At 39.8% G+C, this 24,965-nt stretch overlaps 1 protein-coding gene across 2 annotated transcripts in view; it reads right to left on the bottom strand.

Moving 5' to 3' along the window:
• The window catches only part of RET (ret proto-oncogene), a 77,929-nt gene extending 59,630 nt beyond the window's left edge, over positions 1-18,299 (bottom strand). The window contains exons 1-2 of one of the 2 annotated variants that reach the window (XM_039719745.1): positions 18,219-18,299; positions 17,686-17,988 (exon numbers count right to left, since the gene is read on the bottom strand). In XM_039719745.1, coding sequence (XP_039575679.1) covers positions 17,686-17,731 — 46 coding nt within the window. In that variant the 5' untranslated portion in view covers positions 17,732-17,988; positions 18,219-18,299. Of the gene's footprint in view, positions 1-17,685; positions 17,989-18,171 lie in introns of both variants that reach the window. The other variant, XM_039719746.1, reaches the window with a different exon arrangement.
• Positions 18,300-24,965: the final 6,666 nt, after the last annotated feature.

Below are 24,965 nucleotides of genomic sequence, written 5' to 3'. Positions count from 1 at the left end.
GATCAGCAATATCTCTTTGAAGAAACAAAGATAGCATTTTTCACTAACCTTTATACTGAGATAGTTAAAAAATTACAGCAATACTTGAGAATAGCAAACAAGAAGACTGTAATATTTAGTTACTAGAACTAAGAGTACTTTTCCATTCACAGACCACAAAGAGCTTTTACAATATTGGATCTCTGTCGCCATAAATCGGAGGAGGAAATAACGGGTAAAGTGGAAGAAATTTGGCCAAGAACTGAAATGAAAAGGAAACCATTTTTCCTAGCTCCTCATCTGACATTTTGTCCTCTGCAGCCTGTCAAGCTCTTCTTGACAAGCCAGTGTGTTGCCCTCTCAGAAGCCAAAATCCCATGAGATCATGGAAGTTATTCTTTTCCACATAAAGAATCCTCAAATGCAGAAGCTCTGACAATAACCTGTTCATTCAACTTGCCATTATTCCCCCACGTATGAACAAACTGCCCTTCAGGTACCTACACCAGTTTAGTTCCTCAGGCTTTTATATTCTCCCCTCTTCAGTGTTCCTCGACTTCTAAGGCTAAGAGTGAAAAACACACATTAGCAGCAGCATATTCATCACTTTGTGCCTTAAAATCACAGGAAGGCACTTGAATTCCAGTAAGAGCATGTCTTTTCCTTCCAACACTAATCATGTCACTGCAACGTTTTCCCTCAACCACACTTAATGTTTTTATCAAGAAATTAAATCTAATCATCAATACAGGGATATGAACTACAGAGTGTCTGGGCACGGACACTTGTCCTGCCAGGCTACACACCACGAGACTGTAAAAGCAATCACACTTTTTAAAACTATTTCTTCAATGAACTCACTGCTCTCTCTGTGCCAAATGCAATTCTGACAGGGTCTCAAAACCAACACAAAAGGTGAAATGAAACTTAATGAGAGTTTTGCAGCTGAAATCCACAAAGCTTGATCCTACCCAAAGTTATTTCACTTCTGTCACAGGAGGAAAACTCATAATGGACCTTAAGCTCCCTCTGAACACCTCTGTTTGAAAAAACAGACCCATATTAGCAGTGTATTAGCAGTCACAAATGCTAGTCTAGACATTACAGCCACAGCCTCCTTCTTTAATCCTCTCTGACTCACATGTATCTGTATGCACAAGGCTGTGATCATCCACATGGTTTTCTTGGCAATTTGGATCTCTCAAGGAACCTGGCCTGAATATTGCTCTAGCAATACCCAGTGCAGTTTTACTTATAAAAGTGATTAATTGAAGACTCTAAGCTGTTACTACTTGGAATAGGAAATAAAATGTCACTCAGCAAGCCATAAATCATGAAAGCTGCCAATAAAAGCACCTGAACCATGCAAGTCAGAACCATGCAAGCTTACTATCTGGAAAAGAAAAGTGCATCCTTGCAACAAAATAATACAAATTACTTGTTTTATTAAACAGCTATAAACCTTTCAGACAACAGCTGATTTTGTGCAAAATATATCATGATTTATCATGAATAATAAGCTTGTGAATGAAAACATTCAGATATTTTTAATTTTATTCTTTTTTCTTAAGGGTGTGAATCATAAGGCTTGATCCAAGTCCTCTGAATGAAGCAGTGCTTGTCAATGTTTGGACAAAATTTAAACTCTTTTTGGTGGACGCCTATCCTATCTCCTACTAGTTCATTTATTTATTTACTCCCCCCACCTTAAGAATTTAACACACTAACAGCAAAGAACTGCTTAATTCTCCAGTAACATATTGACTTTTTAAGGAGAGTAAATGAAACTAATTAATTCATTTAGTAAAACTTACTTGTAATGACAATACATCTACCATAACAAGATTAATTTTATCAAGCACACTGTCTATTAGCTTGTAAAGAAATACTGTAAAATAAAAGCAGTCTTGCTGGCACATTGTATTGTCTTCCATAAGGTGTTTGCTAAACAGTGCAGCTATATTGTCATAGTGGATTTCACTGTAAGTCTGTTTCTCTCATCAGTGTTTTTTTCTCTATTTTCCATAAATCTCTTTTGCATGTGGCAGCGTAGGAAGAAAAAGCTCTTCAGTAAGGCAACTCCTCCTCTCCTTTACAATGGCTGTGGAGGGATAGCATTGAGTATTTGTTTCCTTTATGTCTGACAGACCTTATATAGAAATAGGTAATGTATGTAGCATGTATAAGATAGACTGTACGTAGCATGTTAAAATATGCATCAATTTAACACATGTAAGCTACCATGCTTCTACTTTTTCACAGCGGGAATGGTACACAACAGTCAGTAGCAGAGCCTGAACTACATGGATCTTGCAGTTTTCTAATAAATCAAATGGCCTGGTGAAGAAAGATATCTTAAGTTACATTGTTCTCAGGAAATTAAAAATGCTTCACAGTACATGACACCTATCAAGAGCTGTGAATAAGTATAATCACAGTCTAACAAAACCAATCTACTTCATAATTTTTTACAGTGCTTTTGACTGCCATACCTAAATGCTGCCGAAATAAATTATTTCTATACTCAAGGATTAAGAGTGGCTGTCACAGAAGAATCTGGTTTTTTTCCTTCATCTCCAAAGCTCCCCAGAACACAGGGTTGTCTTTATATCTGTCTTGGACACAGTGTTTCCTAAGGCTTTTTAGAACATTTAAAAAGTGGGTTGCTCCTGCTTCCACCCAGTCTTTTCACTGTCCATGTTTCCTCATGACCAAACAGTCTGATCCAGAGTTTTCAGGTGTTTTGCTCAAGGTCTTACAAGATGCCTTGTTCCAGAAGAAATGAAAAGGTAATGCTCTTGACTTAGCAGGAATGTTTTCCTGATCCCACTCCTCTATCTGCAGAAAATAATGTCATTTCTTTGAAGCAGCTAATAACAGGAACAACCATCTGTCTGTCAACCACAATAGCAAGATTCTACTTAGCAGAAGCAACCCCAGGTGACAAACAGGAAGCATGGATGGAACTGCCATGTGAAGAGAGCCAGACAGATGCAGTTTGTTTCTGAAAAAAAAGTAACTCTCTGAAATATCCTTCCATGGTTTGTTATTACATTAGATTTTTCTTGTTCCCTTGCTGCAGCTGTCTTTAACAAGAAAATTTAAAAAAAGCAAACACAGGTGTTTACCCAAGGATCAATTCACCTGCTGTTGCTCTGCTCCACCTGGCCCTGTCGCTCAGTACCTGGCCCAGCCGTGCAGCTGGGCTGACTCATCTCTGCACCAGAACATTTCTAAATGATCTATTTTCAGGGCTTTGGTGCTGCAAAAGGAGACGGAAGGATAAAGACCCTTCTTTAATACTATATCATTTATCTACTTTGCATCACACTTTTACCTTTTTTGAAACAGAAAAAACACAGTGGCTGAAACCTCCAGGCTTCTGAATGCTGGGCTAATGTGCAATTCACCCCCCTGCAATCAAAGGCATCATAATTCACGGGCATCTGCATCATCCTCCCCCAAATAACAATTTACTGGAGCAGCAAAAAGGAAAGAGATTTCCAAGTTTGTTGCAAAATTTCAGATCTGTGTTTGAATGGAGTTGATGGATTTCCAGAAGCAGAGCGGAGTGCTCTGCTTTGAATTAGCCATTATCTTTTACATCCCTCCATGTTTCCTGTCATCACAAAAGAAGATGAGTTACCCTTTAACTTACTGCAGAATAATCTCTGACTACCAGCAAAGGGGTAGTTAATGCTATTGGCAAGGATGATTTAGGAGACAATTTCAAAGTTCAGCTAACTATAAAAACAGAAGTCATACTAAAACAGCCTCATTCATTCTGCATACCGAGCGTGAGGAAAGCAGGGCTTAATACCACAAGTGCTGGGAGATGTGACAGTGTGATGCAAAATGGTAGTTTCTCACTTTTTCCCTTGACAAATGCATCCAGCTCTGCTGACAGGAATTGGTGTTCATCAACCACTGCTAAAATATAATATATTAAGTATGACATCAGTGCCCAGACCAGATCTGACAGGCCTAAGTGTATGAAGAGGAAATCCTTACCTTACAGATTCAGCAGAATAATCCTGACTTTACAACTTTCCTATTTAAACAAACCAAGTAACCTAACAGCTGCAGACAGGATATATTCTGACAAAAGCTTGATTCTAAGCTTATTTTTGAACATGTTTTTTAAGCCTCCTACAATGAAAAAGTCCATTGTTTCAGAAAGTTACAAATCTTTTTCTGTGCTTAAAGAATAGCAGCAAATGCCCTCCAGCTACTTGACAATCAGAAGCTTTTTTGCTTTTATTTTTTTCTTCAACTTGCTATTTTTACACATGCGCATATCCATATACATATATATGTGTAATTGAGTTTTTTCCACAAAAAAATTAAAACCCTCTCAAAAAAAAAAAAAAAACCAAAAAAAGGAAGGAGCAGTTGTGTATTCAAAATTCAAAACTGTTTAACAAAAATTTTGTTATGGAAGATTGTCATAAGGGGTTCCCAGCATTTTGTATCACTGTGTATCTCTCAATCCTCGTTCCCTTCTTATGACCAAATACATATTTATCATCAAGGCTTTCATTGCAAGCACTACATCTTAGATCTTTACTATGGCTGACTGTCCATCAGAAACCTACAGCTCAAAAACCAGTGATCAAAAGGTAACACATTTTCCCATGGATATTCAGCTGCCAGAGGCACAACACAGACACAAAGACCACCACCATATGTCAACCATGTACTGAAGGAAACCATAATCCAAGAAGAATCACTCAAGAAAGAGTAAACCCAAATAAACTTGTGTATATTTATCTGTGTACTTCACTGCAAGTAGGCTCTTAATTTCATAATGAGAAACACAGACTCCTGAAAATGCAAAGTGCCTTAAATACACTTGATTCTCCACCAGCATTTGCAAAATAACAGGAACATTATTTAGGGAGATAAAAATCAGCAAAACAGTCCATGTGGCTTATTTAATTTCCAGGGTACTCATTTTATGTCACTCTGCAACTTCACACCTCATTTATCACTGTATCAACATCTTGTTACAAAAAAATACCCATGGATACTCAAAACAGGGAGCCCATGCAGAATTTTTGTGTGATACTCCATTGGTAGGATTGCTAGGTGATTTCTGACTAGGGCTTGAAGACCTTGTTAAATATTGACCTAACTCTGGCAGAGATCACTATGCCCATCACTGGCCATTTGTTCCCACAACAATCCAAAATCGTTTACCCAGACAGCTCTACAAAAACATGAGCAGTGAGAAAGCTGCCAATGACCACACTTAAATGACTTTAAGATTTCAGTGTTAATATCTCATTGAGATAAATGGAACAATCCCTCACCCCTACAGTGTTTCTTCCAAAGTGATTTGCAAACTCTGGAAGTTGTCACCAAACATGTTTTTCATAACTTCATGTTAGGAAAAGTCACCATGGCAAAAGGAATAGAAACTAAGACCCACTGTGCTCTCCAGAAGCAAGTATAGCATATTTAAATGAAAAAAAAAACAAAAACAAAACACTATTAATAATAGCGACAATTGCATTCTTGTTTTAATTATTTTACAGTCCCCAGGTTACCTGAAATCTAGGTGAGAAATCCATCTTCATTAAGTAATGCTAGAAAAAACTATGACCCCATTAAACATAGAAGCCAATCGTGATCTGAAAATTTTGCCCATTCTGCTTTTGACAGTACCTTTGCATTAACAGTTTCCTGTTTTTTCCTAAGCTTCAGTCTGTTTTCCCTCATCCAGTAAAACTGGTATAAGGAACAGAAAAAAAACAAGCATTTTAACACTCACTTTGCTGAAATTTCCCCAAGCAAACAAAACAGGTACAGAAGCTGGAATGTAGCAGCTGAATTAATTTCATCGTGTATTTTCATTATTCTTTCTTATCTCATTGACAATTTTTTAAAGCTCATTCTTTCTAAATAGGGTTACATTTTGGAATTCTGGTCAATCCTAAATCCATGTGGACATGTAACAAAAAAAGGTACAGGCAGGCCTTTGCACAAAAAGCTTCAGTGCTGTTACCATTTTGCTGTTACCAGTGCAATATACTCCGTGATCCAGGGGTGTATCTACACCCACTATCTGGCAATATCTAAGGGCAGTCCTAATTAAAGCTGTTAGAAAGATGTGTCTAGTGTGAAAAGGCAAAAATGAGGTTCTGCAGTTTTTCTGAATCACCTCTGCTATGATAATGCTCCTTCCTATCGTCTTAATGAATGCATGAAGAGCTAAGGCTTAATATTTTCATTCTGCTGCGAGACAGACTGGATTCACAAGCTATTCAAAAGTTAAATGTGGAAAAAAATCCAAATAAAACATTCCTCCCAGACAAAATCACATGTCTAAACAATTGCAGATGCTGTGACAGTGTCTGCACTCTCTATCAGGACATTTGGAAAGGTAATCACGCACCCAGTGCAATTTCTTTTTCAATGGCAATTCCACACATTTGTAGCTCACTGTCCAAATGCCAGAAAAGGTGACAAGGTAACAATTCTGTTTCAAATCAAGACTAACTAGGATTGAGTTTAGTTCTTGGAAAGGAGGAACAATAGTCTTTTTCTTCTTCATAGCGACTTCCTCTGTGTTCCGCATTCAGAGCAGCACAATGTCACACTGGCAGGTATAGGGTAAACAAAAATATTCTAGGAATGGGAAGTAGGGTAACATTATAGGATTGTACCATATTCCCCTGGAGTTTTGTAGAACACCTTATCACCAACTCCTTCCACGAAACCAGTGCTGCCAACCAACAGTAGTTAAGTAGCTCATGTCCCAAACCCCATTTTAAATGAAGCATATTTAAACAAATATTTAAATTGAAAATGTGAAACCATCATGAATGCAGTGGAAGATGCTAACTATGAAGCAGAACCAACAGTAGAAAAAAAAAAGCTGCAGTTCTTCAAAGATCAAAATCCAACAAAGCGTTTCATTGATAAAAGCGAGAGTTCTCAGCAGCTGATGTCAAAGACAGGTAAATGGTCCAGGCAATGGCAATTTAGGATTCCAGGTAGAAAATATTGACAGTACACTTATATATATATATATATATCTTATATTATACCCACAATTTAGGATTCCAGGTAGAAAATATTGACAGTACACTTATAATCCCCGTGTTAATTTTTCTCGTGGTCTCTCTGCTATCATTAAACTCTCATTTAACAAGAACTGCCTACCAAATCATAAATCCAGTTTAACTCTTGAGAAAATGGATCCTCAAATCCTGTGTCTACTTCAACAAACATCATCACGCCAATGCATTTCATTTTTTATCTGAAGAGAACAGCGCTCTTCTCTCAGTGACAAGGTTAGGCCATATGTATACAGACTTTTTCAAGGTCTTAATTGGAAACGCTCAGTGGCAGTGTGAGGTCCCCAACTCATTGCCTGGGATTTGAGAATGCTGAGCATGGAATTAGAAACTGATTTTTGAGAAGACAAAGACCACCATATATCATATACATCCCTGGGGATTTTCTGAAAACCAGAAACTCCAGAAGCTCATCTTGACATCAAAGGCATCTAACTCCTGTCTATTCAGCTGTTGATGATTAACAATATAAGTATTTTGATATTAACTCTCAAGTTACATTCACTGCAGACTAAGTTATCATGATCTCATAAGGAGCCCTGATTGACCAAACACCAGACACTGGCCTCAGCAGCCATACAAAGGCTGCATTTGTCCTGTTTTTAATACCCCGAGCACCGTAAGAAGACGAAGTCAAAAGTTTCCAAGAGACATCATCTAACTCATCCAAGGTAGATTTGATTATATATAACCAACATGAACACACTGCTGTCCCACCTGTTATTAAGATATTGCCAATTAAAAGAAACCCCACAGTGACTGCAGTCAGAAACCCTTGCAGCTCCCTGCTACCAAAATGTTTCCCTTATATTCCTTGCTATGTCCCAAATTTTAGTTTCCACCATCACTCAATTTCCACCAGTACTTCCACCTTTGTAATACTTCAGCTTAAACTGAAAAATGTAAACTCAAAATGCTTTCTCAGTTGTCTTTGTAAATAAATATTGCCACTCATTTATATTTTTCTTCAAAACCAGCATTTCCTAAATTTCTTATTGTTATCCTTTGCATTTCAAGAAGTATGAAGACCAAAATGGACCATTCAAAACTTAATATTGCCAGGCATCATCAGGTAATAAACTATTGTGTCAGGTATGACTCTATGTAGTAATACTTACGTTATCTTACATACCATTACCAAGGTTTACCAGAGAAAGGAGGAAAAAAAAAATCTTTTGTCATAATGATTCTTTAGCAACAAAACATTTTATAAAGTAAGTAAAAGTCCTTGCTACCAGTATTATTGCACTGACAAATGTAATGACTATAATCAATGTAACCTCAGTTGTTGATGACCAATCTAAATATTTAAATAATGTACATTCCCTCTATTGTCTCCTGGAAGTTGTATTTAGGACAAACATATTCTGAAAGGCCAAAGTAGAGACTTGCACAGATTCATCCCCTTTGCTTTCTAATTGCCAGGTACTAAGGATGGCTCTGCCATGATGCCAGAATTGCCTGTGCAAAGACAGAGGACAAAATTTTTCCAATAAACTAAAAAACTGACACCTAACTGCATGATGCCAGGAAAACAAGGATTTAAGAAATTATGGGAAAAATTATAAAAACACAAAAATAGTCTATGGCAGCTGGATTGAAAAAAAAAAAGGTGGAGGGGCAGCATCAAAAAGATAAGTAAAACCGTGGGCTATTACTGCTTATTTTCTTCAGACATTTACTGCCCTAAAACCTTCAGTCCAACTTTCATTTCAAATTTTATTAGACTAGAATCTAAGAAAATTAATAGTTAAAAAAGACCCTTTTTCCAACAACAGGCTCACATCAGTACCTCAGTAAGAAAAAATAAAAAAAATAACTTTATAAATTATCTGGTTTTCAAAGAGCTTTTCAGGGTGATCTATCACAGTCTCTTAAGATGATCCTGTTTGTTTGTAAATCTAGAGAAAGTTTTAAAGGTTTTGGGTCTTGTCTCCTTTTTATTCTCTGCAAAATACATATTATAAACTCTCTCACTAGCCAGAAAGTCCCCAGCAAAGCAACTTAAGACTACTTTTCTAATCTTCACAAAGGCAAAAGTTTACCAAAGCAATAAAATTGTTTAAAATGCCTTCTCATCTAGAGCATGTCGGCAATTCTGAATTGAAATGTGCAATAAAATTTATATTACAGCCATATTGTTTCCCCTTCATTACTTTAAAACGTGCATGTTCAAACCCAAAATCTAAACACTCCCATTGCTTTTTCTGTTTCATAACAGCAATTGGGATGAGCCATTTTACACGAATCATCTTCCTCAGTCCTTTTTACTTCACTGGCACCCATGAGCTCAGCTAGAGAAAGCTCTACCCAGAACTGCTGAAAAGCAGTAACAGGCAATCATCTTTTCTTTTTTAAATATATACATATATTTGTTTCTGCATTCCTCTCCAAAGACACTGTGACTATCAAAATACAAATGGGGCACCCAATACATAACCCACAGTTCAAAGGTAGCAGAAGCAAGACAAGGTAGCACTAGACATTGTCAAAAATCCACAGCCCAGGGAAACAACAGTCCTACAGGAAGGCTTAAGGGCATCTCCCCTGGTCCAACTGAGGGAAGTTAGACTACTAAGGCTACTCATTAAAACTATCCAGTCAAAAGAGTCATTCTTGCTATACACACACACAGAACTTGGTTCATGCTGTCAGTGAAAAGTATCTCAGATGTGTATCTTAGCCTAGCCATACTGACCAAGTGGTCAGGAACATCGTACCTAAACCTCAGGTGACAAGGGAGGACAAAGACACCCAGCTCTAAACAAACTAGCCCCGATATTGTAAACCAAGGCAAAAGAGAGTTCTGTGCAAGCCAACTTCACTTACATGCCTGAGTAATAACACCTGCAGCAGTCTTCCAACTAGATGAATCTTTGTATTGTCCATGCAGCAAAATAACTGGAGATGTTATTTTGACTGTCAGGGTGTTGGTCCCACAACAGGAAATCCTGCACCTCAGAGCCATTTCAATGGTTAGACAGCACACACCATAAAAGGGGGACTTGACATCAAATGGGAGCAAAGAGAAATCTGGTCCCTGAATGTACTGCCAGAGTTAAGTTTGGGAACTGTGTAATCCTCGACAGGGCTTTGATGCAGCAGTCCCACTCTAAAATGCTTTGCTGATGCAGGATAAAACTAAGCATATGCTTAAGTACTTCAGAGATGTGAGAAGGCTCCACTCAAGTGTTTTACAAAATTATGACTTCTCACTGCAAGGGCCAAAGCAGCACTCTGTTTTGTTAAAAATCAGTGCTGGATACTTTCTCCAAAGGTCCTGTCAGAACTTCCCAGTCATCACAGTGCAAATTTCACATGGCAGCCAATGCCCGCTATCCAAATCCACTCTCTTTTAGTTTTTCTGGGTCTTTTTCCTCTGAAAAACAAACTTCTTTTCCTATTAAAATAAAAACTTTAGACCTTTTCTTGATGAGAATTCTTTGGATTCTTTCCTTTCCCCTCACTGTTATTCAGATTTCATGAAAAACACACTTTTGACTTATAGTCTTGCACACCACAATCTGGCAATATAACTGTGTTCATATAATTTCCTAGTGTCTACTTTTATGCTGTGTAAAAGATAGCCTGATTGCTGCCCTAGAGTACATATACATTTCAAACCCTCTGGTCCTCTGAGATGACTGACTGCCATAAATGTATGTATTAATCATGCTATACTGGCTATTCCCATCCAAATAGACACAATTAATCTAATTTTTTCAATCAGCTTTTTAAAGTCATAAATTGTTATGGGCTGAATTTTAGGAAACAATAGCTTTTCTTTGACTTTATGTTACACTTTATTTGCATTAATGCAAATTATTACTCCCCTTCTTGACCAAACAGCCAGAACACTGGCAGTCAGTGCCTTCCTCCCCAATGCAGCAGCACACAGAACTACTTTTAACACAAGAGACAAGTTTTAAGCAACACAGTGACAGGAGTGGAAAGGGAACCCAGAGAATCAAATCCATTCTCAACATCTTGTGAACCATTGATACTTTTTGCATCCTTACTTCTCTTTACACAGAAATAGTTTTCAGTGTCTACTTTAAGATAATAGGGTATGGAAGGGCACCTCATCAAGAAAGACAAAAATCCTCCAGAAGCCAACCAGTGTAGAAGCACCACGTCTTAAAGGAGCCAAAGGAAGCTGCTCTACATCATCCTTGTCAGAGGCCAAACTGAAAGCATCAGCTCTTTATGCAGGAATGGTAAAGAACTACCTGCAGTAATGCTTCTACTCCTCCCAAATCCAGAGAAACCATTACTTAAGCCACTGGGAGATTTAAATCTCATCTCCAAGACACCCTCAGAATGGCACTGACAGGACCACATGATGCCTGCTTTAATTCAGTGGCAAAACTAGCCTTTAAGGGGCTTTGGAGATATATGAAATTCTGGTCTACTCACGCCAAAATGAGTCTTTCCATTTCACAAGTGAAAAGAACAGATAATGGAATTGTCCGTATCAGAAAACTTGGTGCCTCTGAATTAGGAGAAAAAGCTAGATTTAATTTTATTATCTGAGATTCAAATTTGTCTCACTTAGAAAAAAGCCATAATGGACATTAGAAAAAAAAAAACAACGAAAACCCAACCACCCATTACAGCAACACAAGCAACTTTGTTATATCAGTTAAATATATTGTTTAATTAGTTTTCTAAATGCATACACTGAAAAGCCATTAGACAGCCATTAGGAGTAATACATCCATTTTCTTTTTACAATCACCTGATTTACAATCAGCCAAATTTCTAAACTAATTCAGTCAAACAACATTTCTGGCACTACTACCCCAGTAAAGTTTCCAATTCCCTTTTTTGACTGTGATTGGTGTAATTTTCCCTCAGGCTCTGAAGCACTGATGATCATCTTCGCTTCAGCAGATTTACAGAGCATCTCTTAGGTTAAAATGTTCCTAGTATGTTTATGGTCTCATTTCAAGATCCAGAAATCTGAAACTATTTAGCCATTTTTATGAAGTAATCTCTAAGAAAACCAGCTTTGTGTTCTCCTTATGTGGAGAAAAATGAGATGGATTTAGACAAATTTAGAAAAAATCCTGAGCTCCCAAAGGATCCAAATCTATTTGGTTTTTCACACCTCAGCTGACTTACTGTTTTGTTAACAAAAACTTTCTTAATAACTTTATTAATTAGCAACATATCTACATCAAACTTGTTAAAAGGCTCATAATGACTTTGCCAAAACGTTGCGGATTATCTCAGTATATTTCACTGATAAAAGAAAAAAACTACAGTGTAAAATAAAGCCTTTGAATAGATTTCTTTCTACAGCTTCTGCAATGCTATTTTTCATTGATGCACTAGAGATTCTGTAAGGTTTCCCATTGTGTCTTCCCTACCTTGCACCAGCTCCAGTATCACGCTGTTTGGAACTGCATTAGTCAATCAACAATACACATGATATTCTAAGGATAAAGTAACTGGTGGTAGCACTTTACAGAAAACTAAGAGAGAGTGTGAGACAGCGAGCAAATGTGTAGCACAGCTGTCAATTGAATTTGAACCCTGATCTAACCAAACTAATATGCAAACCTCAAATCTGTCCTTCTCCCGCAGTAATTGCTGTATTTATTCCTTGCAATGCTTCAGTTGCTTGCTTTCCAAAATATAAGACAGTTACAAAAAAAAAAAGTCATCTGGAGATTAAACAATTCCAAAGTTTCGTTAGAACATTTTAGTGAATTTTTAAGCTTTGCTTCTGCCAAACCAAACAAAAGGAGAAAGCAAGAGCTAAGAACAGACCGCAGCATGAACGTGCCTCAATCCTAGAAGAAGATGCTCTTAACTTCCACCCTGCTCCCACAGGGAACCACCACCTGTGTTCAGGTAAGTTTTGCAATGCTCCTGAAACAGATACCCACACTCAATAAGCACTGTGAGGCAATTTTTACATTTCAAAACCAAGAGATAATTGCAGTCCATCACCAGCTGGCACCACTTCCAGCTCTGCCGGAAAGCTGAAGGATGCCAATGTCTGAACAAAGCAAATGCTCTCCTCACCGCAGACAGGCTCTAAATGACCTTTACACAGCAAGGCTCTCCAGAAAACACCAAGCTTCTTTAGTGTGGATTTCTTCCAACCCATACCATATCTGTGTTTGCTAGGTTGCTTTATGGGAAAGAAAGCAGCCTGGAGGAGCAGGACCAGCAGTGCCAAGCAAAGCATGAAAAGTACAGCAACAAGTGAACAAATCCTCTCCCTCCTGCCAGGGCCCAAACTGGGGAAAAGGGAAGAATTTAAAATTAACAAAATACATGTGTTTGCATCAGCTGTGTCTGTCATTTCAGTTAAAAAAACAAAAATGTAAGAGACTATGGCATGACATACAGATGGAAAACTGATGGTGGGCATGCTACTGAATATACATCTTGCATTCAGGTGCTGAACCCACACTGTCATACAGACTGACTGCTGATGTTAATGCTATGAGAAATCTTGTCTGTTAATCAAAGACTAACAAATGAGCTTTAAGCATTAAAATGCTGGCTTTTTGTTATCTTCGTATTCATTTCCTTCATACTGTCTCTATGACAGTAACAAAATCCTTGAATGAAGCCAAGGACCAAGACTGCAACTAACCAGCAGAAATAAGCAAGCCAATAGCACATATTGCCCTGACTGACACCTTGAGAAGGCAGCACAAAACAATGAGAAGGGAACTAAACATAACACAAATATGGATCCAATTAGCATGAATTTTAAAAACCCAACACAGTAAATTATTTTCTGTGAAAGGGAAAACGCAGCAGGAGGGGAACTTCACCGGAAAATCTCACTTGTGAAGAAACTAGAAGGTGAAGGATGTGACGATAGGAGTAAAATGAGGGGAGACATGAAGCCTAGAGGGCCACAGAGAGGCCAGGCTCCTTCCCTGGTAGGAGCGCTGGGATGAACCCCAGTGAGTGCTGTGTGAGTGAAGCAGCACTTTCACAGTCCAATGCAGGCAGCAGCAGGTGACCAGAGACAGGACAAGTGCCACCTGGGGAGGAGCCAGAAGGTAAGATGATGAACCTCTGGGCAGAGAAAAACAACAAAGAAGGAAGGAACCAAAAAGAGCTGCAAGGTTTGAAATTCCCCCATAACTCTGATCTTTCCTGATTAAGACATACAAGATCTAATGAAGTGCCTCTCGTGGTCCTCCACAGATTCCCCTTGCCCACAGTCATGGTTGTAATAAAACAGTCATTTTTACCTTAAAATGTAAAATCCTGATCATATATTATCTGAGACATGGCTGTTAAAAAAAACCAAAAAAACACAACAACAACAACAAACAAACAGGCACACAAATTATGTCCGTCTTAGCCACTTCCTGACACAAGTCAATGAATGGTCTGTGCTCCACCATTTGACCTGATCAGCACTGGTTTGATCTAAAAGCATGAGTGCACAGGAGATCTTTTATTTGACAGAATCACATAGGTATTCTTTTCCTAGAGAAAGCATCCATTTTCTATCACGAAATACAAATATGTGAAATAATCCACACTTGGGGGAGAAGAATGTCGGTATCTGCAGCTGGTTTCCGAAGTTGGTCTGTCCTTGATCTGGATGCATGAATTGAGCCTGGGCTTGCTCTAAACTGTAACCAGTCAAAACATTAGCAGCAATCCTAGCAGCAGGGAAATGCACTCTAAGAATCGATCCCAAACAGTCCATAAACGAGTATCAGAATTAGTACATTCACCAGAAGTTTTATATCACAGTCAATAAAATAGGCAAAAAGTTTGAATAATCTGCATTCAAGAGCACATTGTTGAAGTAGGATCCCTATTATTTCCATGGGTCGGTTTCCCTTCCAATTTTAAAAAAAATTTGCACAGTGTAATGCTTACAAACTGTGTTTTATTCACTGAAAATAAATTACCTCATCAAAAGTATTCCCTTTAATAACAAAAATTACTTTCCAGACAAGACAATCCTACCAAGTCTTTCCCACAGGTATTCTTTTCTACATTTAACTGAACAAGGTCCTCCTCTGATATCAATGAGCTTTCAGAATCAAAACTCCAGCACCAAACAGCCAGGCAGTGTGACAGGCAAGTAAACACCTTCAACTCCTACAACTGACAAGATGTAAAACTTTTGAAAAAGACACGTGCACACTCCATAATAAAACCCTGCATCTCTTTTAATTGGTAAAAGAGACAGAAGCCTTAGTTTGGGAAGAAACATGCCTTTTATTTTTGCTCTTTCTAGGCTACTGCACGTTAAAGGACAGTGCCTGCAGGAGACCCACATGTTGCCTGTGGTGCAAAAGCACCAAGGCTGAGCCTTTCTGCTTCAGAACAAATGGTCCAGTGTGCTTTCTGAAGCCCGCCAACACCAAATAACCAAATCTAATCCTTTCAACTAACAGCACGTTCACCAGATTGACTATGCCAGCTCACTCAGTAAAATACCTTTGGGTTTGTTGCGAGCACATGTTTTATGAACTACAGCAGTTTTAAGCTTTCCAAAACCTTTAGATAAATCAAAGATGTACCAACAGCAACTGAGTGCAAGGGTATCCCTGCAGGTTAACTTTGGGTGGCAATCCTCTATGATGAGGTCTTGCCCAGCTGAAAGAGATTCCTTCACAACACCTGGCAAGAGCATGGCAGTTACCCCTAAAGAGTCCCTGGCTTTCCCCCAGGATGGAGCCCACTGAAGTTTCACTGTGTTCCCCATGAGGGGAATGCATCATCACTCCTAAGACAGGAGGATGATGAGTGTATTTCTAAACTGGAACTCTATGCATGCAGGGGTTTTGCTTGTACCTCCAAGACATAACGCTTCATCTTACCCCTGCTGTAAACTCAGCTCTTACTGCATAAAAGCTGTGTCACACACCTAAACAATGTGAAGCAGTGTTTCTCTATCAACAGACACCCATACAACATTGCTAATATGCTGGACTTCTTGAAATAACTATGAATACAATCACCCTAAAGTGTGGGCATAAATGCACACAACTTTTCTTCCCCATAGTTTTAGTACAAGCTAAGGGGAACCAAGTATTAAGCCTCAGTAGTCAAAGCTGAGAGCATAAGCAAAATATTTGCAACTTTAAGTATAAGCAAGCAATATACCAAAAAAATCTACTTGGCAGCCTACTCTACTCAAATAAATTAGCTCCTGTAATATTCCTTCAAATATATTTTTGGCAGACACAAAAGTTAACAATTTATGGCTACATTTAATAATAGTCTTTCAAACTATTTCCAACTGCTGAGGTCTGATATTTATAAAGATTTAGATATCTGTCTTCAGCAGACAGAACCCCTTTCCCACCTGAGAGTTTCAGAATGAAATTCATGTAGAGTTGTACAACTAAAAGTTAAATGAAATGGTGGTCCAAATGAAAGAGAAGTGCTGCAGGAAAAAAAAAAAGGCAGCGAGTTCCTACCACCAGCTAGTTCAGGATGTGCAACGATCTGGGGTAGCACAGCATGAATCGACGAAAGCTCATCTGTCCAGCTTAAACAGAAATCACTGGAAGTCATCTTCAAGCAAATGCATGTGAATCATTTTGGCTAATGAAAACATACCCCTCAAGCTGAAGAACTTACGTAAATTACATTTCTCCTAATTCTGCCAAAAACATTAAAGAAAATGGATTTGCCAAAGATAAAAGCAAAGTAGGCATGATAGATCATCCATTAGCAATACAAGTACGGCTAATTCTTCCTGACAGTGAAATGTCTTGGGATACAACCCATTTTATTTTTTTTACTAGATGTGTGTGTTTAGATGCAGTATATCCTACACATTTTATCCCCTTATATCCTACACTTCACTACTAGTGAGATTTTACAAAGATCAGGCCTTAACAACAACATATTAAGAAGAGAACAAATATGGACAACAAAGTATTTTAGCATAACAAAGAAAAATAACTTAAAAATTAAATAGGAGCTTTGTAATCTCCGCAAGTACAGAAAGTAGTTTAAAATGGTGCAAATTAATACAGTTAATCTGAATTAATAACAAGAAGAAAATGTCACATGCTTATGGGGAAACACAAGGGCAGAATTAATATTGCACTCTACTCACTGTCAGACCAACTAGTGAACTAGTTTGGGCTTCAGTTTTTTTCATAAATGCATTTTTAATGTGCAAGGTTGTACTGCATTCTCTAGCATACAACTTTGATTTATTCATGTAAACGTCAGAAATCCATCAGCAAACAAAGCCATATGGAAGAAAAAGAGATATAATGGATTTTCTGTTTGCTTTAGAAACTTGACATCTGTGGATAGCATCATCTAAGTTACAATCCAATCACTATTCATATTCTGGTCATTTTCATCTACCAATCCAAAACGCATTTTACCTGATGATACAAAAAGCTCTGGGATAGCAGAGACGAAATCGTGTTTTAAAAACTTAAAAAGGGAATAAACTTTAATAGTTTCCCATACACATCATCAATTCAGAGAAAAGCAAACTCACATCTGTTCTAACTTAGCTTTTAAAAAACGAAGAAAACGTATCAGGATTATTTATATCTTGTCTGTATTTGTGGCAAAATTTTCGGAACCGGACCGAGCCGCTGGTGGCACCTGAGCTCCGCAAAGTTCCCGGGGGGCCGGGCCGGGCGGTACTTACCCCCGCAGAGCAGGACGAACGCGGCTGTCCGCGCCGCCGAGCGCATCTTCCCCGCGCGGCTGCGGCCCCGCCTCGGCGCTCCGGGCAGCACCGGCCGGGCTGCCGGACGGTCCAGGGGCTCTCAGTCGGGCCGGCCCATGGCCCGGGATGGGACGCACGGAGCCGGGCAGGGACGGGACGGCCCGCGCCGGGATGCTTCTCCGCCGCCGCTACCCTCGCTCCTCCTGGGTCCGGTGCCGCCCCGCCGCCACCGGCCGGGAAGAAAGCGCCTCGTTGCCTCAGCTGTGCCGCTCCTCTCGGGCTCTGCGGGAGAAGCCAAGTCACGAGCGAAGCCCCTCTCCGCCGCCGAGCCCCCCGCGCTGCCCGGGCGGCGGCACCGCCCGGCTCCGGCCAGCCCCCGGCCCCGCGGGCAGGAGCGGGGCTTGGGCGGGAGGAGCGGGAGCGGCGGCGCGGGGGGAGGAAGGCAGGCGAGCCGCGCAAACACACCAGGTGCGAGACAAAGCGGGGACAGGCGCTGCGGCACCAGGATGTACCCGAGTGGCCGTCTTCCCCGTCAGCCGAAACACATTAAACGTGTTGAATAATTAATCCTTAGGAGAGGAGACAATTTTTGCTTGATGGTAGGAGGATGCTGTAGAAGATGTGCGCTACCTGGCAGGCAACCAAAGTAAGCCGGAACGCACGCGTCCCGCTGAGCGGCGAAACGCCACTTTTAAACCGCAGGCGGGAGGGGGGTGGGAAATCTAACCGAGCCAAAGCTGAAATACGCTTTAACAGGTTGGGCTCGCCGAGAAAAGCACTCCGAAAAAGCCGCCGCTCACAAACACCGCCCAGAGCCCCCCGCTGCCGGCACTCCCTCCGCCCGGCGGCCCCGCCGCAGCGCCCGGCGCGTCCGAAACCCCCCCGGCTGCCGCAGCCGCCCGGAGCCGCGGGCAGCCCGGCACGGCGCGGGCACAGCCCCCCGCCACCCGCGGGCACCGCGCCCGCAAGCCTCTGGAGGGGCCACAGCGACTGCCGGCTGGTACAAACCCTGCCCTCGCCCAGCGCCTCTCCTGTCAGGGCATCTTCAACCTGCCGAGGAGATATTTGCTACTCCTCTCCCGAGAGCTGATGCTGTTTCCACACAGCCGCGCTGCTCCACAGATCTGGTCGTCAGGATTCAGACACAGATCAGCGGCTACAGCGTTCGGCTTCCCCAGCCTTCGCACTCTGAAACGCCCAGGCAAGGTCAAGCAGACACACAGAGGAGATTGACGCTCAGTGCCGTTGCACCTAGCAAGAGTTGATATAGATTATTTAAATAGAAGTCAAATAGGAAATCCTCTCTCTAGATTAGTAAGGACTCTGCTTACAACACCTAGCTCTTTAGGAGGCAAAGTACGAGAAATTACCCTATAGGAATGTTAAAAGAACTAACCTATTTTAACTTTTCTGTTTGATCTTCTTCCATGGTCTTCAAAAGGCTTGGGAAAAGAATAAGCCAAGTCAAAGCAACTAGAAGGGTAATAATGAATTTGAGATGAACAATAATGACCACCATTAATTAATTGCTTTTAAAGCTGCCTGTCAGATAGTATAAATTAAACTTTTGAGTACTTACGTGTCAAGTGTTTGTGGGGGTTTTGCAAGTGCCTGAAAGAGGGAACTGAGAAGGTTACTTGGGAAGTCTGTGAACCAAAGGAAAGTCTATAGCAAAGAAAGCAACACATAAAACATTAACATTAAATCAATGCTTTGTGGAGAAATGTCTTACGTTAAGCTAAGCTTTATCTTAAATCATATTTAAAAGCTCGTGTAGTATACAAATCAATATTGATGCCATCTAAAATACACCACTATCATCTGCACTGACAAATGCCAGTTTTCATCCAGGACAAAGTGACTTCTTGGAAGAATTTCAAGGACTTACAATCTCTTCTGGCATCTCAGCAACTGAAGCCAAAGCTGTACTCTTCTGCCAGCTTCAGGCTCTGCTCCAGCACACTAAAACTGGTTTTAGATGCCATCATGTTCGTCATGCAAGGAACAGAAGTAAGGTCACCAGAATAATTTCTTCATTTGATTTCCAGGCTTTTAAGCTAAGCAGTTTTATGTGTTTTCAGAGGACTGTAGCTTATACACAACACACCTGGAAAAAACTGGCCAACTTGAATGAAAACACGACTAAACACAGGTGTCTTCTGTGTTCCAGCTACTGTGATCATGTCTGTCATGTTAATGCAGCCACCATTCTTCCTGAAGCTGTTGTCCTTTATGGTCAGCAATGATATATTGAGGAAACATAGTTCATCCAGGAAACACAGCCTGCCATACAGAAGACAAAAATAACATAACTGCAGCATCTCTCAAACCATGCAAAAGTCTATCAAAATGGAGGCATTTAAAATTTTCCACTTGAAATTCAAACTTCAGGAGAAAAATCTTAAACCCTTCCTGCCCAGCCTGGTTTCCACATCCCTGAAGAGGCCCAACACAGGCTGTGAACCATCTGCCCTTGAGTTTACATGAGCCATACAAGCCTATAGCAACCATCTCTTTCCAACAGCTAACTTCTGCTCCGCTATGCATAAAATACACTTTCACGTCATTCACTTGGTTTCTTTGTCTGAAGGCCTTTTGAAAACTGAATGAAAACCAGTGCTTGTAAATGGGGAATAAAGAAGCGAGGTGTCCTTAATTTACCAGAAAGGCTCAAGCTTTGCAGTGACATCTCCCATCATTCTCCTAGCAGAAATACTTTGGATGTAAATCAACACTTTCCTGCAGGCTAGTGCAATTGTGGAACTATGGCTCATACTCCTTCCCTTCCCCACCCCCCTCCCCGACTTTGACTCATTTATTTGGCACAGCAGGCTGAGCTATTAAATTACTGTAGGTTTTTCTTTTATAAAGGCACCCTGAGATGTCTCGATACAATAATGCTTCCTGAAACTGATGCTGATTGATAACTGTTTCTTGGTTTCATCACAAGTCTTAGATCATGTTCATTTAGCATCAGGGCAGGACACTTGAGGACTGTTCCACCTTTCCATGTTTTCCAAACACTCAGGCATGAACACAAATATTTTCAGGTAAAACTCCTCCTAGAATATTGTATTTAAAATCCAATTCTTGATCAGTTCAGGACTTAAATACTTTTTCCCCCCATGCTATGAGGTTGGTTACTGCAGAAACTCAGTCTGAGGTGCTGCTGTTGATTATATAGAAAAAAAATTAAAACTACAAGAATGGGTTATTAACACTCAATGCTATTTTGTGATCAAACTGTCAAGTCTTTCATACAGTTGCAACTACAGTGGCACCGAACAGATATTCTTCCTAGGTAGATCTAATAGTAAAAGGACAGATCAAATTTTGATTGTGACAGTGACAAAGAATTTATCTGCATGTCATACTTAATTAAAGTTCTTATATACATGTTTTTCCACAATCCCTGGGCTTTATTTTCCTATCCTTCTATCAATTTCTTTCTTTTCTATTATAACATATTATATGTTATATTATATGTTAGATATATTATTAACATAATATATAAATATTATATGTTAGATAATATCTGTTAGATATTGCTAACATATAAACTGCACAGCATCCACATTATCTATTTAATTTCTCTCCACTTGAGAGCATTGAAAGAGCTAAAAGCAGTGTGTTTTCCCAAAATACTCATCCAGAAGTGCTATGAATTGGTCAGAAACACTGACTACCGTGAAGAAGCAGCAAACCTGTGCTAAGAGATGTCTCCATCTTGGCACCTAGAGAAGGGAACCAAAAGCTATTTTTTTCAAGTCAGGAGGAAAGAAATCATTCTTGTGGAGAAAGTGCTACAGACTGTCCTGGTAACAAGAAGTTTAAGCAAGAGCTTAGGATTGTCCAAGAAATAGATTTCAAGGCAAAACCAGGATTCTTGTGAAAACAGTGACAAGGGACTGGCATAAGTGAAGGTGCTGTATGAGGGAAAGCAGAACAGACCATGAGCCTGGGCAGGACCATGACCAGGAAGAATCCGTGTCCTCCGGTGACCTGACAAAGCTGTCCCTCCTGGGAGCTGGCAGCACCAGGACTGCCCTCATCTAACCTCGCTGCTGCTTCTTGGCAATAAAATTCTAAGTTCCTCCAACAATAGTAGTTTGTGTCACTGTAAAGATAATATAAAGCCTTTCTGAAAATACATTAATCCACTAAAATTGCCCGATTCCTGGCCATCAGATTGTTTCACTGAAAGCATAAACTTAACTATCAAAACTATAATGAAATCATAAATCACAATGTCTGGTGCCATCAGAAGTCAGTACCAAAATAAGTCTCTAACCATTTATCTGAAATTTTCAAATGTTTGCCTTTGTTGCTGCAGGTTTCCATGAAGCACAGGATGACTATGCTGGAGCATTTCCATGCAGAGAGGAAACAAATTCTCTCAATATTTGCAAACAACAGGTGCTTTTTTGTTTCAATTCTGTTCAGAATCTCATGTCATCTTGCATCTATCTTGTTACAGAAGCTCTCCAAAACTGACAGGAAATACAAGCTCAGTTTTCATGTTATTGTTCTAAGGATTGTCCTGCAAGTGCCATAGATGCAGCTATTACGTCAGAAAAAGGCATCTGGAGTGAAGGTCACTGTGATACACACAGTTGTACTTTCAGTATTTTAAGTTCCAAACTCACTGAAATCCAAAGTTGTGATTTCTGTACTCTCTTGGAGCAGCAGGATCACAGGAATGTGAGTGCATGAGGATGTGAACCTCTTGCTGTGATGATGAGCCCTGCCCCGTGTGAGAGCCTGCAGGCCTGGTGTGCCTGTAGCAGGGCATCCAGCAGAGCTGTGCCACAGCTGTCGTTCCGCCGCCGCAGGAATATCCCCAGCTAGCATCGGGGACAGCAGCAGGGCTGATGACTCATGGTTATCTCATTTGCAGAGACAATCCTTTTTGCCTGGAACCATACTATAACATAAACCCAACAGTTGTAACCCACAGGCGCCTTGGCATTGAGGCTCAACATTTATCCCATTACTCAAGAGGCATTAATTTCCCCGAGATGTTAACAGATATTGGCATGATAAATCTCTTTGCATCAGTACAAGCAGTAAAGTTCTTCTGAACTTTGAAGGCTGGGTTTTTCTACCTTTTAAACAAATATTTGGGATCTGCCTGGAAATGTTATGATCACGCCCAAGGACATTCACACATCCCCCGTCAGAAACTGAATGGTAGGGGGTAGATACATTTCCAACAACTAGTTAGAGAAATATATTGAAACTGGCAGCTGATAAATTAAAACCAGCTAACAAAATAGAAAACATCCTTTGTTGACTCTTCTCCAGGTCCATTTCCAGCAGATAATACACTACTGTGATCACAACAATAAAAGATTATTTTCATCCTAGTTTCTTCGAATTTGGTGTCAAATATAACAGCCCACATGAGAGATGTGTAACCTCAATTCCCTACTTGTTCATAAAGTTCATGAAGTTCCAGCCTGGGTTATGACCAAGGCAAGCTTCCTGCTCCCTGCCAGCTGCAGTACCCCTACAGTGACCCGGGGGAGGTGAATATGTTGGAGAGTGATTCTGTCCAAGGTACAGTCAGATTTACCCACTACAACTATTTCTGAAGTTTGCAGGTGACCTTAAAAAACACTCCATTACCAACTTAATTAAAAATAACAACCAGATGAAGCTGTGATACATCCTAAATGACCATTAAATATTGGTGAAGCTGAGTTTTCACTTCATTTTTTCATTCCTTATTACTCTTGGCTGCAGAGAACTTGAAAACATAACCACACTATACCCTAGAGGTTTCAAACCTAAAAAGCAAATGTAGAAAAGACATTTCAAATATCATAATTTTAGAAGTAATAAGGCAGAGAAACTAACTCAAAATATGTACATATTTGTCTTTCAGTATGAAAAGCAGTTAAATTGGACTGAAAAAAGTATATCTTTCTTGAGCAGTATCAAATCTCCTATGCTTTAAGTTAACAACTAAGCTCCAAAATCTTATTTAACTTTACTTTGTCTCAGTGCTCCTGAGAAGAGGCACAGCCAGTGCCAGTGTCTCTTTGCATGAGGGAGCCAAGAGCTTCCCAGCAGTGCTGCTCTTCCTGCCAGCCACAGCAAGGTTCAGTACATGCCATAGTGACAACGAGAGGGCCTCACTTTTTTCAAACTTTCATAGATTCAGAATAGAGGCACTAAAACTCATATTACTGGTGGGTTAGCCCCAGTGCCATCAGGGGAAATGGTGACCTAAGAGTTTTCAGTCTCCAAAATCATCAGGTCAAATTCTGTCAGGGAAGAACCGACAAAATCATGACTATTATTCAGTTATAAGTGTGAAGGCACACCAAAGTTAATGAAGAGAAGATCACATTCAATGGAATAACAATTAATTTTGTCATTATAGGAATTAATATAAAAATATCAGAATCAGGACTTATAAGGGACTTCACCTCTAAGTTAACCTGCATTGGGTTAAATGATCTACATAATCTGATTTACTTTCAGCACCATATGTTACTAAATCGTAATCACTAGAAACCAGGAAATATGATCCTAGGGTAATTCCAGAGATCTGCATTCCCACTGTACTGTAACTTTAAATATATGGTATCATGGCCATAAAAGAGAGCACTCAGATAGTCAGGTCACACATCTTCATTTGTGCCATAGTTTATAGAGGCACGTTTGCCCCTGTATTCCATCGATCTAACAGGATGTGTTTTTCTATTACACATGCACATGGTCTCTACATTTAAAGAACATTGCATTAAAAATGAAATCAAGAGCTTGCCTGTGAGGAAATGTTAGGACTGAGATTGCCCCATGCATTTTTTATTTGCTCACTGATATGCCTTACAAGTCTCATTCAGGAACAGCTAGGAATGTGTCAGAACTAGTGCTGGAACTTGTAAATTCCTAGGATTCAACCCAAAGATATAATCTCAAAATAACATACCTGAGACTCATGAAGAATTCTTTTTCCTGTGCATTGAGTAAGCCCAAAGTCCAGTAAATGCAAGAATATACAATTGCATGTACAAACACTCTGAACAAAGGGGGTGAATTCAGATTGAAAAGGTAAACCTTGTTTATGTTTTGAGTGCCTCATACTATGATACTGTAGTGCCTAATACTATGATACTGCTCTTTAATGTAGGCTTTTCCAGTATGTAATTTCCTAAAACTTTTTTTTAATTAAAATTTCAGAATTATACCACGTGGAGCCACACTGAGTACTGCATAAGTTACAACAAGATTTTAAATGGCAGAAAGCA

The sequence above is a fragment of the Passer montanus genome, unplaced genomic scaffold, assembly GCF_014805655.1.
Source record: "Passer montanus isolate IOZ18808 unplaced genomic scaffold, ASM1480565v1 scaffold42, whole genome shotgun sequence".
NCBI lineage: Eukaryota > Metazoa > Chordata > Aves > Passeriformes > Passeridae > Passer > Passer montanus.
Note: the sequence above shows the minus strand (reverse complement) of the source record. Positions and strands in the feature narration are given on the sequence as shown.